The 15555-nt window shown below is 42.2% G+C and overlaps 1 protein-coding gene across 1 annotated transcript in view; it reads left to right on the top strand.

The window, feature by feature from the left end:
• The first annotated feature begins 711 nt into the window (after window positions 1-711).
• Window positions 712-15555, top strand: part of clmpa (CXADR like membrane protein a) — a 107219-nt gene continuing 92375 nt past the window's right edge. The window contains exon 1 of the mRNA XM_084074719.1: window positions 712-933. Within this exon, the coding sequence (XP_083930845.1) occupies window positions 903-933 (31 nt within the window). The 5' untranslated portion in view covers window positions 712-902. The remainder of the gene's footprint in view (window positions 934-15555) is intronic.

The following is a 15555-nucleotide window of genomic DNA, read 5'->3' as shown; positions in this document are numbered from 1 at the left end:
TTGTCATTGGTAACACCTGTGAATGTCTTAACAATGGCTGCTGCTGTGCATAGAACCTGCGACTAGTTCGACATGGATTTTCTCCAAATGACTGACAGTGCGGAGACAACTGGTCTGTATACCTGCATGGGACAGTCACGCTTGTCCCGCAGGAGGATGCGGAGTTTAGCGCTATACAGACAACATGCAATGCAATGCATAGGCTACTGTACTACGGCTAACTGTAGAGGTCCCCCTTTTCCAGAGTGCTACAGTATACGTGCACACCTTGAGAGAGAGAGAGGAACACAGAGAGAGAGGAACACAGAGAGAGAGAGAGAGAGAGAGAGAGAGAGAGAGAGAGAGAGAGAGAGAGAGAGAGAGAGAGAGAGGAGGAACACACACAGAGAGAGAGAGAGAGAGAGAGAGAGAGAGAGAGAGAGAGAGAGAGAGAGAGAGAGAGAGAGAGAGAGAGAGAGAGAGAGAGAGAGAGAGAGAGAGAGAGAGAGAGAGAGAGAGAGAGAGAGAGAGAGAGAAGAACACACACAGAGAGAGAGAGAGAGAGAGAGAGAGAGAGAGAGGAACACACAGAGAGAGAGAGAGAGCGAGAGCGCTGCGTGTGGATGCAGAGACAGAGACCATCTCGGACATGCACTGTTCTGTTGGTCAAGTGAACTGACGTTGCCGGTGATTATTATCATTGCATTGAGAAGATGCTGCTCTGATATGAATGAACGGGACCCTGTTAGAATAACGGTGCTGCTGCTTGAGACATGCGGGGATCACTCTCTCCAGTAACAGTAAGGTCATACTGTAGCTACTAGTTACAGTAAAGTCGTTATAGCCTGATAGTCAGACAGAGAGAAGACGAGTATCGAGGTGTGATATTTTTGAGTGGAATTTCCCCTCTGCTGCATGCCGTGATGCCGGTCTCCATCGTGATTCTATTCTTGGGTAAGTTCACAATTTATTTTTTGTATTTTTTTGTATTTTATTGCTGAGGTGGTTTATGATGGCTATATTTAAAAAAAAAACAGACTTCGTTGATGATGAGTGATGACTCCGGTGATTTGTTTGTTGGAGAGCTTTTGCCTTTTAAATTGATAACTTGTTTGTAGCATAGATCAATACATTGAGTGAGTGTATTAGGCATTGCATGAGTTGGCTTTTTGTCAAGAATAACTGTGATGCCAAGCCAGAGCAATATAAGTAAAGCACAGTTCACCTTCTCTTAGCAACAAGGTTGTGGTGGATGAGCATGTTCAAATAAGGTAGCCTAGATATAACACTTAATTTAACAATCACGTCCATTTGTAATATTCTAAGAAGGGCTGGGGAGCATGACCAACTGTCAAGGGTGGATCTATGAGGCAGAGCAAAGCCTAATAGAGCTGTACCTCTGGCAATAAACAGAACCCTATAAAGTTTGTGGATTAATTCAATGTTTGTATGAATCTTAACAATCAAATTGTGTTTCCATGTTAGAGTCATGCTGGTTGTTGTACACCAGTTAACCCTCTTACAACAGGATCTGACATAGTCACTTTAGTTCTCGTGCTGCTTTGTGGTCTATTCAGTGACTATTCTGCAGTAGGGATAGGCTAATGTGCTGTCTCTCAACCACTAAACCCAAGCAACCCAAGAAAATAGCAGATCGACAAGCTCACAACGCATCGCAGTGCGATGTGTTGTGAGCTTGTCGATCGGCTATTTTCTGTGAAAGCCTTCCCCACAATAAGGAGGATGCTGGGGTTTAAGTGGTTAAGATGGGGAGAGTTGGTGGTGTTGGGGGGAGGGGGGGGGGGTCATTGAGTAAGCATGTTTCCAGACTCTCATATAACTCTGACAGTTCCAAGGGCATTCTCCACTACCTTGTCTGTTAGTTCAGGTTATAAATATTGACTGCCAGCTGCCCTTTGTATCATTTGAAACAGGGGGAGCTGTCTGCCCTATTTTCAGGCAAAGCTTTCTCCACAATAACAGAAAACAGAAAAGACTCTAGTGTAGAGCCCTGAGGGACTCCGGTCAACCATATGGGGTTTAAGTGGTTAAGACAGTCTCTTTCATGGGCATGAAAGAGAGTCTAAATGCTATAGGAAATACTGGAAATACATAGCATGTCAGTTGCACTTGACTACAGTACAAAGTTGCAGACATGCAATTGTGTTCCTCTAAAGCTGCATTGTGTAAATTTGACTTATTGGATACGTTCTCATAGCAAATTGATATTATTTTAATACATCCTTATGGAGTCAGTTTTTAACATGTTTAACATGTTAATTGTGGAGAAATTGTATGGCTAGTGAGGTTTTTTTTTTGGGGGGGGGGGGTAGTTCCATGAATTCTTCATGGTCCTCCGTCTTCCAAGGTTATAGTGAAGCAATATTTGCATTTTGGAAAATGCTGGAGCTGCTGCCTCTGAAACTCATTTCAACACAGGGAGGGTGTTGCCAAACACTTGGAAAAAGATGGTCTTTTAATACATGTCATTTGCTTATGTGTTTTTGGTTGAGATGCCTATATGCCTTCAGACACATGGACATGTCCCGGCCTCATGCTTAACCATGGGGACACAGAGCACGGCACGCCATCGCAATTAACGCTTTGATAGACTTAGTTGCGCACCACTGTCTCACGCCAAAAAAATGCAGATCTACAAGCTCACAATGTGTCACACAGCACGACACGGTGTGAACTTGTAGATCTGGCATTTTCGGCACGAGACACGATGTGCAACCATGTGTTGTTAACCAGGCTTCAGTTTCCTTGTCCATGGGGTGATGATTAGAGCTATCATTAGTTGCATTATGGTTGCAAGTTCGACAAGCCATGGCAACGACATCATGTTCTACCTCATGGCATTGCCGCGGTCCCTCCACAATTTAAACAAAACTCGTCCCTTGTTTTGTTAGAAATTATGTGACGTTGAACGATTCTGACTTTGTTAGGACTTTTTTGGGGGGGTAATGTTCCTTCCTAAACGGCGAAGTGGGTTATAGTTGTTGAAGCAGCGATCACCCTCTTTTGTGAAGACATAAATTACAGTAAGTGCGGCGCTGACTTTGTGGTAAATCACCTCATTACCGAGCTATAGCCTCACACCTCTGCCATGAGCACATCCAAGACGTGCTGTGTGCTGAAATGCTATTATATCATTCAACATCTGCTTTCTTGTGTAACCTTGAAAATGAGGCCTGTCCTAAGCCAGTGGTTCTCAACGTTTTCAGGCTGTGACCCCCCAAAATAATCATATTTGAACTGGGGACCCCCCACCCTGACAAGCACTTGGAATGTTGGAGTTGATGCGTTACATTTAGTTTGACTAGGTTCCACAGATAAATATTGTGACAATAGCAGATCTACAGCGTTTTGAGCTTGTAGATCTGCTATTGCCTTTTTCTTATATCATTTGACAATTTGGCCAATGTTTGACCAGTTTTTATAGTATAGTTTGTTGATTACTTTTGATGCAGTAATGGTCTTTTTCTTTTCTTTCTTTTTAGTTTTTTTTAGGTATTAAAAAGGTCTTAAAAGTCCTTAAATTGTCACTTCACTGTCAACTGGGGACCCCCACAAAATCATGTGGGGGTCCCAACCCACAGGTTGAGAACCCCTGTCCTAAGCGACCACTTGCACTAAGTTATTTCTCCAATTCGTATAGAAAAAAAAAACCCTTAAAATTAGTCTCTGATGAAAAAGGATTAGAATTACTGTTGTCATCATTTCCGCCGGACATACATACTGTACTGTGCACTTAACTCGCCCAGCTCTCCCCTTGCGTTTGTCTCCTTCAGACAATGGCTCACCATGTCGCACTCTATTTTTAGAATGCTTTGATTGCGACCTTTATGATAATCTATATTTGTTTGTTCTCCCCTCCTTGTTTTTACCCTGTTCGTCCTCTGTGCAGTGCTGAAATCACAGAGATTCTCATTCTCTATCAGCAGACACCAAACCATGTTTTCTTCAATTAGGGCTGTCATGATTATGACATTTTACGTGACGATTAATTGTCGGTCAAATAATTGCGATTAACGATACAAATTTGTCGTTGAACATTGGAACATTATGAACAGAAATTACATTTCTGTTTGGCTTTTAGGCTTTGAAGTTGCTCGGGGCAGATATGACAAATAACTTGCATATTTAATAACGTTACTTTCAAAAAAATATGAATAGTGGAAATAGCCGATCTACAAGCTCAAAACGCGCCACATGATCACATCGTGACAAGTTTTGAGCTTGTAGATCTGCTATTTCCACTATTTTTAACAATGTTTGAAAATATATGAAACATTTTCAACATGGAAACGATTATGCAAAAAAAAAAAAGCGATTATCTCAAATAATTGTGATTAGGCGATTATGTTATAATTGTGACGGGCCTATCTTCAATAATTATGTTTATTTACTTATTTATTTTTCTCAAGTTGTAAACAACAACTTAAGCCATAATATCTGTCCCCTTCTACTCTATATATAGAGTAGATCACCAGGGGCAGGCCAAGGGATCTGTCAAGTGTGGAGATGACAGAACTCTCCAGCGCCAGAGGTTGGGATGTGACATCTTGCAGTGCTCTAGCCTCGAATCACTGGCAGCCTCGATCCCTCATTGCCTTGTCATCTCTTCTTCTCTCTCTCTCTGTGACTTGGTCTGTCTCGCTCGCTAACCTATTTCACGAGTGACCTAAGCCAGTGAATCTCACTGGCTGAACCCCCCCCCCCCCTCCCCAGTTTGATATGCATTAGGCCACAGACACCCATTTGATACACATTTGTATCTCTGAGACCCCAATCTACTGTAGAATCCTCAGTGTTAATTTATAAGGAGCCCTGGCTAATAAGCCTTATATTCCTTAATACATTATAATTGCCCTCTATAACTAAAATTAAGAATTAAAAACACCTTCAATATTTTATTTATTTTAATCAATGGGGACAACGCCCGTCGCAAGTTGATGTTGTCATTTGTCCATGTGTGGTCCAGCCCTATGGAATGTGTGGATTGGAATGCATGTGCTAACTAAAAAACAAGTTAATACTAGTTAATAATATGCGCATCAAAACAATATTTTAAATATGTTTTTATTAGCACATGCATACATTCCATACTAGGGACCACACACATGGACAAATGACATCATCACCTTGTGACGGGCGTTGTCCCCCTTGAGTGAAAGAAGAACTATTTCTAAAAACAGTTACCTAAGCAGTGAAGAGGCACAAGTGCATGGGATAGATTCCGACTGGGTGTTGCTGCTGCGTAGGAGTGCTGTCGGTGTCCGTTAACGTTGCCCACAGAAGGCTTTATCCTGTCATAAACATGCCATCCCTTCTTCAAACAGGTTAGTATTCAACTCGGGTCATGGTGTTCACCACTTGCTCTCCCCTCTCAGGTGCCAAACGCGTCAGCGGGTTGTTTCGCGACATGTCAAGTCACTCAGTCCAGTGGACCGTCACAACCAAGTCCTGTGCATGAGTCACTTGGAGCTCCAAGGGACAGAGGAAAAGATTTAAAAACCCAATGTATCGTTTCGTTTGTTTGCTTTGGTGAGTTCAGTGAGTTGTTTCAAAGCGAGAAATGTGTTATTACCCACAACAAATGGAAAATTGATTTAGTTGGGAATGCAGTGAATAAACACCATATTTACTGTAATTTCTTTTTCGCAAAGTACCCAGGTGACAACTGGCGCCTGGGTTGCTGTAGGAAACAGCTATACATGCAGTAGTTCTAAGGTGACACGCACAGCATTGCTTTGTCTATTCCGCGGTGCAGAGATCCAATTCCATGGAAAAGTCAACCGCGCATACTTACCACCTCTGCATTGATTTATTAAAAAAAGGTCAACATTTCGGTCGCAAGGACCTTTATCAAGATCATGAAACACTCCAACATAGATTAAATAAAATACCAAGTTAATTACCAAGTTCTTTGAAACATTGAGTTGTCTTGTTAAATCTGAACATTTATTTCCATTGCCGAAATAATGCATTAATCACCATGACTGGGATACAAAGGGATCTATGAAGGGAACTTGCTTCACCACGTAAACCCCATACATGTATATAATACTCCATTGATTGGGGTCCTCCAGGGGTCGACACTGGGCCCTCGCCATTTTCCCTCTACACCAAATCTCATTGCAGAAGATGCCGATCTGCAAGCTCACAGCGCATCACATTGTGACGCAGTGTGCGCTTGTAGATCTGCTATCTTCGCAGAACGTTCGCCAATGTTCACAGAATAGGGACGCTAGGGTTCATGTGGTTAAGTAGTACTGTACTGCACTTTAACCCATTAAACCCGGGAAAGCATCTGTGCCATTTCGATTTTCAGCATTTCAACATACTCCAAAGTCCCAACAAATTATTAAGTGTATTAAATCAAATCAAATCAAACTTTATTTATAGAGCGCATTTACAACAATCACAATTGACCAAAGTGCTGTACAAGGTGAAACAAAAACATCAACAAGAAAATATGCAATTGCAACAACAACAAAGTCACACGTCACATACATCAATCAGATCAAGACATAGACTTAGATGTGATTAAAAGCTTATGAAAAAAAGTGTGTCTTCTTGAGAAGGGATTTAAAAGTCTCGATAGAATTAGCACTTCTATGTGGAAGGGCGTATTAAACGTATTGTTTCACGTCCTTGTGCCTAATAGGCTAATGCTGTTCGCCCGATGACCTTAAACGACGTCTATGATGTCACAGACGCACACTTCCGCATTTCGCTAAAGAAATACACAGAAGAGATGGGGGGTATTTCTTCCCCTTCCATACGTATTATGATATCCTAATGTCAGAACAATAGGATTTAGGTCTATACTTGGCCCCTCTCCTTTTTTCTCCCTTCACACCAGATCTCTTTACCATAAAATAGCCAATCTACAAGCCCATTGTGAGCTTGTAGATCTGGTCCGCTGAACGTTCACCGTTTTTTCCACCGAATGTGTGCCTATTACGACACGCCCCAGAATAAGGGACGCTTAATGTTCAAGTAGCTAAATCAGAGAAAATAAAATAATGAATACAGCGAGACGATCTTGCAAGCAAAAAAATAATCCATATTGTGCAGCTGGTAAACACATGTGCGTGTGGCTGACCTCAGTGAGACTGTGTAAGTACAGTATGCACAGGCATGTGTGAAGGGTGAGGGTGAGTTTTAATTAGCTGAGCGCAGCACAGCAGGGGGGGGAGGGGGTTGGGGGGGGTGGTCCACCTCTTACTGAGCGCCTCTTCTGCGGGCTGACAGGAATCACTGTGACACTAAGTCCTCGCCCCTCCAGTCCCTCCCTGTCACCCTGCTCACACTCCATCCATCTGCACTAGCCCTGCTGCCACTGTCTCCCACTTTTTCCACCACTGGTGGAAATAACCAGTGGTGGAAAAAGTACTGCATTTTTTAAATGTAAAAGTATCAATAAGTATCAATATTGCAATGTAGAAATACTCTGTTACAAGTACAAGTACGGTAATCAAAATTCACTCAAGTAAAAGTACAAAAGTATTGGCAACAAAATATACTTAAAGTACCAAAAGTAAAAGTACTCATTACGCAGAATGTCCCATTTCACAAGGTATCATAATGTATAAAACTAGAGGGTCGGGGCGCTGCGCGCCCCTCCCCCCTAGCCGCTGCGCGGGGCTTTGTGTTTGTTGGTCTCTATAATATATAAAGCCATAATAGGAGATGTTCCCAATGGAGCTATGCCCAAATATGGAGTGTGTTGTCTGACCTCACTTGGGTCTCGTTGGGCGGTTATATAAAGCCATAATAGGAGATGTTCCCAATGGAGCTATGCCCAAATATGGAGTGTGTTGTCTGACCTCACTTGGGTCTCGTTGGGCGGTGGTCGGCGATGACGCTAAGGAACAACATGGCCGACTGTAATGTTGTGAGTTTGTGTTGGCCGCAATTAATTATGCTGCGAGGGGGCAGATGTGTGCTGAGCAGTATGAAGTGGCCTACAGACTGCGCGTAGTAATTCTGCACGTTGTGGCGTGTCTTGTTAGTGACATTGATATGTTGTTTTTGTGTTTAGTCCCACACAGTGGCAGGTTTTTTTTGGGGGTTTTGGGTTTAGAAATGTATATATAATACTAGAGGGTCGGGGCGCTGCGCGCCCCTCCCCCCTATCCGCTGCGCGGTGCTTTGTGTTTGTTGGTCTCTATGATATATAAAGCCATAATAGGAGATGTTCCCAATGGAGCTATGCCCAAATATGGAGTGTGTTGTCTGACCTCACTTGGGTCTCGTTAAAGCCATAATAGGAGATGTTCCCAATGGAGCTATGCCCAAATATGGAGTGTGTTGTCTGACCTCACTTGGGTCTCGTTGGGCGGTGGTCGGCGATGACGCTAAGGAACAACATGGCCGACTGTAATGTTGTGAGTTTGTGTTGGCCGCAATTAATTATGCTGCGAGGGGGCAGATGTGTGCTGAGCAGTATGAAGTGGCCTACAGACTGCGCGTAGTAATTCTGCACGTTGTGGCGTGTCTTGTTAGTGACATTGATATGTTGTTTTTGTGTTTAGTCCCACACAGTGGCAGTTTTTTTTTGGGGGGTTTTGGGTTTAGAAATGTATTATATAAAGGATAAAGGATAGATGTATTTTTGTAAGAGCCATATGAGCCTTGCTCCATCTAATTTGTTGACGTCACTGCAGGGCTTGGTCAAGGCCAAGGTTGCCAGGGTTACAGGGTATTTAACCCTGTCCCTAATCAGCCGCAGGTGTTGCCAGTGGCAGAGGCAAACCATTTCTTTTACTGCGTTACATGAGAGCTGGAGGTCTGTGTGCGTTTGACTTTTTATTTAATTATGTATTTATTTATTGTATGCTGAAGTGGCAATTTTGTTACTTTTAAGTACATTTTGGACTGGACGTTTACTTTAGTTTACGTAGTCTTTTTATATTGTGGTATTGCTACTTTCACTTAACCCATTAAAACCTGTAAAGTATCTGTGTCATTGTAGATTTTTGCGTTGGCTATTTAAAAAGAGCAGATGTATAAGCTCACTGCAAGCTTGCACTGTACGTCTACTATTTAAACGTTTCTAATCAATTGGATTTGCTTTAAAGTCTCCATTTGAGAACATTTAAGGCATGTGCAAAAACAATTATTATTATTTTTTTTTAACCACTTAAGCCCTATTTAAATCTACTTGAAAGGGGCTTATTTTATTATCATTATAAAAGTTTTATTGATCAGCTATTTTTCAAAACTACCTACAATGACATGGTCAAAACAGGGATGTCAGGTTGAAAGTGGTTAAATGTTAGCAAAAGTGGATATCTTGTTTCAGAACAACAGCCTGGTATCCTATTAGATGCTGATGGGATTGTGTTAACTGCTCAGTTCCTCTGGACTCAGTGTCTCTGGTGGGCCGATGGTCCACTGAACTCTAGCTCATTTGAGCACTTAAAATCACATAACGTCACTGTTGGGTGAAAACCTTGTATGTCAAAAAACGTAACTTTTCAGGAAATGTGGGGAAAGAAATTACAACCTGCCTTCCAATGGATCCAATGTTGTTAAATTATTTAGTTATGTAGTCATCACAAACTGTTAATACTTTTAATTGGTTAAACATTTACAAAACCCAGACACACTTAACCACTTTCACTTTCAAAATGTTTGAAAAACGACCAAAACCCATAGTATCGCGACGCGTCGTGAGCTTGTACATCATTTCTGCAACTTGTCCACGACACGCTGTACTTGAACTAAAATATGAAAAGAAAACGTGTTACAAGTTTAAATATGTATATCGTCTCTGTCGGGTGAAAAACTTTTCAGGATTCAAATAAAAGCAATATCAAAAGCAGCAGATCTACAAGCTCAAAACGCGTCGCTTCGCGCCGCGTTTCAAGCTTGTGGATCTGCTACTTTTGTGTGACACTGTAGTATGATCAAGTAGGGCATTAATTAAGGAAAAAAAAATGCAAAAAGCTAAGATATGGATATACAAGGTTTCCGCCCGACAACGACGATAATCCCTTAAATGAGTCCTGGATGCAGAGCAGGGACTGTCCTGTTTACATGGTGCTGGGTGGGGCCGTCGTCTGCTTCCAGTTAGCTGTAATGCAGACCACATGTTCATCATGTTTGCACGGTGGAAATGAGTATGATATTCATTTCCAAAATATTTTTCTTGCAACGCTAATTCCACCCGCCCTGTAGATTTATAGACTCTTTTACGCGTGTGCGTGTGTGTGTGTGTATGCGTGTATGCGTGTGTGCATGTTCATGTGTGCGTGTGTGTTTATGTGTATGTGAGAGGGGGTGGGGTGCATATACGTAAGTGGGTCTGTGTGTCTATGTGGAGTGGCCTATTATTCGTAGTGCTTAATGGATTTGATTTTCAACAAATGAGTGCTCGTGCATGTGTGTGTGTGACTGTGTGCAATTCTGTGCATGTGCGTGTGCGTGTGCGTGTGTGTGTGTGTGTGTGTGTGTGTGTGTGTGTGCGTGTGTGTGTTGGGGGCATGGGGTGTTCCAGTGAGCTTTGAAAAGTAAAACATCCATGAAAGTCAACTTATCCCGCTGACTGTGGTGTTCTATAGTGAGCCATTAATGTTCATCCGGATAACTGTGAAGGCGTCCGACGGTTGAAGGTTGCAGATGGCATCTATAGGCATGTTGTGCTCTGAGAGGAACTGTCTTCCTGTACTGTAGATGGGATATATACTGTACGGGACAACAACCCGGTGATCACACAACAAATATAAACAGTTACCCATTATGCTTATTCATGTAGGCATCTGGTTGGGCTTGGTCTGACGCCGAGATCATTAATTCGGAAGGAAATTAATATCTGACAAGCAATATGACAACGCTGCTGTAGGGTGTTATGGCTTTCACACATTCACACAGTCAATAATTGGAGTTGAAATAGTTGTGCACTGCGGACTATAATTATGCGTATATCTCCAATTCAATCTTCAAACCACATGCTTGGTTTAAAGCTCTTATTTGCTTGAATATACAGTAAGCCATTTGATGCGATGGATATAATTATTACTGAAGGGGTGAGATTATTTTGCGCAGAATTAGCTACAGTAGCCTATTACTGAAACGTCCTGTGAGTTATACCGCCACACTAACTAACACTAATGAATATGATGAATGGAGCATCTTATTTTCTCTGGAAACGATAGGCAAATATGGAGGAGAATTGATCTGTTTGTTGAGGATATTAAAGTCACCCATTAAGCTGAGGTTAGTGAACAGCTATGCGTATGAAGCAGTTCTGCTAAGCTATGCAATTTCTCTCTCTCTCTCTCTCTCTCTCTCTCTCTCTCCCTCCATCTCTCTGTCACTGTCTCTCTCGCTCATTTTGTCTCCCCCCTTCTGTCTAATCCCTTCCCCTTTCTCCCTTTGTCTTTCCCTTTTTGCTCACTTGGCCCATCCTAACAGATGGTGCCCACATCTAAGCATTTTACAAGTCATTAGACCTAACATCAGGATGAAGGCTGTGTGAAGGCATGAGGCCTTCACACAGCCTTGTTGGGCCTACAGACGTGTGTAACACTCTGGTTTTTACCTTTCTGTCGTGTTTGGGATTGAATTCTGCACAGGCGAAGCACAAACCATCCCTGCTGTTGTTGGTCATGCAAATCATGCCGTAATTAAACATCACTACTCTAATTGCTCAATCTTTTAATGCCATGCAATGTCATGCATTTCCACATGGCATCTAGCTTGGCCACATCTTAATCAGTAAAAAAAAGGACAACTGCCTATCCGGGTTAGTGGCAAGTTCCCTCGTCTTTGGTTGCCTTTTTGCACTGGTACTACTTTTTTTATCGCTCCAACGGACTGACAAATTGCGCTTTAGTACAAATATGTGCCCTTAATGCAGGTGCTGTTTTCTCCCCAGCTCACCATTGTGTTCTCAGTGGCTGTCTCTCTCCTGTCTATTCCTGGCTATTTTACCTTGCTGCTCATGCAGGCTGACAGCCTAACTGTAGTGTGCATGGCTGCCAGAGGGGGAAAAAAACTAATGCTAAGGTTACATGCCTTCCTTGGCTTTGTCTGTAGTTTAAAGTAGCATTTAGGAAAAAGACGTACCATACCATTTACATCAAGTAACACGACTAGGTGAAAACCTAGTGTATGGCTCGGCTGTGTATGAAAAACTAGAGGGCTTTTCATTTGAAACAATGGAAAAAGGAAGTGGCGACATTCGGCAAGTTATCGGGAATCTTCCAGGAGCAACCAAATATTCCGTTCTTGGCGTGCAATAAGTTGGGAATGCACTGAGTGGAACCGCTGTAAACGCCTTCTGTGGATGTAATTCAAGACCCCTGCGGGCATAATTGAAGAATATGGAGCCACGGTAGACGGCTGATGATGTAATAGGAAACTGTTCGCACAGAATAAATTTGTAATGAAGAAACTCCCAACACTTGGCCGCCTGGCCTGACCAATGGTGTAACTTCATTCATCAGTGACTCAGTTATAGACTTTTGCGTTCATAGGGCTGGACCCGCTGTTGATGTTGATATGTACAATGTATAGTATAGAATTACTACCTTATGCCCTGAAATTGAAATAAACTCCTGTAAATTACATGTAATGTAAATCAGTGGTCCTCAACCTGTGGGTCGGGACCCGGTCCCCACATGATTTTGTGGGGGGCCCAGGGGGGTCCCAAGATGACAGTGAAGTGATAATTGAAGGACCTTTTAAGTTTTTAAAACTGTTTTAATACCTCAAAAAACTATACTATAAAAACTGGTCAAACATTGGCCAAATTGTCAAATAATATACGGAAGAGGCAAAAATTAATAAATAGCCGATCTACAAGCTCACAACGCCTCGCATTATTTTCGCAATATTTATCTGTAGAACCGCGTCAAAGAAAATGTAATGCCTCAACTCCTACATTCCAAGTCCTTGTCAGGGTTGGGGTCCCCACTCCCCAGTTCAAATATGATTATTTCGGGGGGGTCACGGCCTGAAAAGGTTGAGAACCACTGCTGTAAATGACATGTATTATAAATGTCAATCTATATATAACTACACATTTGAATAACAAATTCTCTTCTTTTGGGTCAGTCGTGTGTTTGATTGAAACAGACATTTCATTTCTGCAGCAGGGGAAGGGGGGGGGGACAACAAATAAACAATTACAGGAGGACGCTGGCAACTCGGTCTTATGACATATTTAATGGAACGATGGGACATAACAAAATAACAAGGGCCTCCGGTTTTGTTGTTGCAGAAGTAATGAGCACAAACATTGTCTTATTATATAAACATTTCCTTCCAGTCAGGAGATGCCAGTCATGCCAATAACCTCTCCACTTGGTTGAGTTCCTGACATTGAACGATATGGAAATATAGGACTGCCATGTCTGTGGTAATGGCCTCCCAGTAACCACATTACCCTGGCGTCCCTATTTATGGCAAATTAAAAAATAGCAAAAAATAGCTGATAGCCTATTATTGTCGCTATTTGTCATAAGGACTAAGTATATAGGGCTTAAGCAATTAATAAGCCAGTTATCATCGCTAATCTGGGCGGCTATACAGGCCACAGCAATAGCATGGTTAGTTGCAGACAAGTAATGTCACCACATGAACATCTTTTTTCATATCAAGGACCCCAAACCAATTGCTGAAAATATTTTGTGCCAGGGAGTAGGGACCCCATATAGCTTTTGGTTGTTAAAATGATTTTTCAATATATTTTGAAAATAGCAGATATACAACCTCACAATGTGTCACATTGCAATGCATTGTGAGCTTGTAGATCGGCTATTTTCAAATAGCAGAGGTAGCCTACAGGTTAAAATGGTTAAACTGATTCTATATGAACTAGTATTGCTGGGAACCCCCTGGAACCCCCTCAAAGACCCCTGGGCTGAGAACCTGGCCTGCTGATTATTCCCACCAAGTTCCATGAAAATCCACCCATCTGATCTCGATTTTTCACCTTGACCGTGACCTTGACCTTTTCAAACCAAAAGTTATTCATGTCTTTTTGGGTGCATGGCCTACATTCCTGCCAAGTTTCATGAAAATCCTCCCAGACGTTCTCAAGTTACCTTGCTAACAAACAAAACACACACACACACACACACACACACACACACACACACACACACACACACACACACACACACACACACACACACACACACACACACACACACACACACACACACACACACACACACACACACACACACACAGGATAAATTACACACGTTGCTGCGGGCTAGGGTAATTAGTCTTTACAGGGAAACTGAACGTTTTGGTGTCATCATCAACATCAGATGCTAATGTCAACACTTCTAGTAACAGAGTTTGGAGTCTAGTCACCTCGTTATGCCAGACCACATCAGCCTAGTACTTACTGCACCACCTTTCCCTGCTCAGACTCAATAAGCATTCATCAGCATCAGATTCAGCAGGCCTTTATTGCCTCAATGCAGTAACATTCACAAGACATTTGACTTGTAAAATTGCAGAAGCTTTACTTCAAGAAATGCATTGTGAGTCTGCACACAACAGCGGTACAGTACATAGGCCTACTGTATACAGTGGTGTAACTAAGTACTTTTTTTTTTACATTTTAGACATTCGAAAACTTGTGAAACGGGACATTCTGCATAATGAGTACCTGCTACTTTTTGTACTTTAAGTACATTTTGATACAAATACTTTTGTACTTTTACTCAAGTAAATTTTTAATTCCGGACTTTTACTTGTAACAGAGTACTTCTACATTGCAGTATTGATACTTTTACTAAAGTAAAAAAAAATGAGTCATTTTTCCACCACCGACTGTATATACAAAATGTACAGCTCGTCATATGAGCCAAAGATACCATTTGTATTACAGTAGACATTTACGAACGTCAATTAACCACTTAAGCCCTATAAAAAAAAATCAATAATGAAATGGCTGATCTAAGCTCACTATGTGTCACATCGCAACACAATGTGGGCTTGTAGGTCTGCTGTATTCTTTGTGAAAATGCTTGGAACAAAACATTTTTGCCTACACAACATGCCCAAAATAGGGATGCTGGGGTTAAAGTGGTTTACATTTAAATACAAAGAGATTAAAGAGGTTAAGGCCCTTTATTGGAAGGAAGTGATGATCGAGCCTGGGGAAATGTGTCTGGACATGCGATGCGGTGCCAACAGTGATGGACGCGTACCATCTCCCAGAGCGTATTCTCTAAATCCACAGACTGGGCTGTTTTAGCGGGATCAGTTTACAATCCTCCGAGCTCTTTGCACACACATTATGCAGGTTCCCTGATAGAAAACATCTGGCGGCCGGCGAGCCTCTCCTCGGCTACGATTGTTGTTTCAGATGGTTGAGTGGGCGGAGTGAACCAACACGTAATGGAGGAAACTCGGTTTCTTCAGGTGCAAGTGAAAAGGAACATCCTCCCCTGGAGGTCTTTCTGGGAGGAGATGTTTGTGTCCCGTATGTGAACCCATGATGTCCTTAGGACATTGGTTCTCAAAGTGGGGTCCGGGGACCCCACCAGGGGTCTTTGAGGGGGTACCAGGGGGTCCCCAGCTAAATTAGTTAATGAA

The sequence above is a fragment of the Gymnoscopelus microlampas genome (genome assembly GCF_963454915.1).
Source record: "Gymnoscopelus microlampas genome assembly, chromosome: 12".
NCBI classification, from domain to species: Eukaryota; Metazoa; Chordata; class Actinopteri; order Myctophiformes; family Myctophidae; genus Gymnoscopelus; species Gymnoscopelus microlampas.
This window is presented reverse-complemented; position numbering and strand designations above follow the sequence as displayed.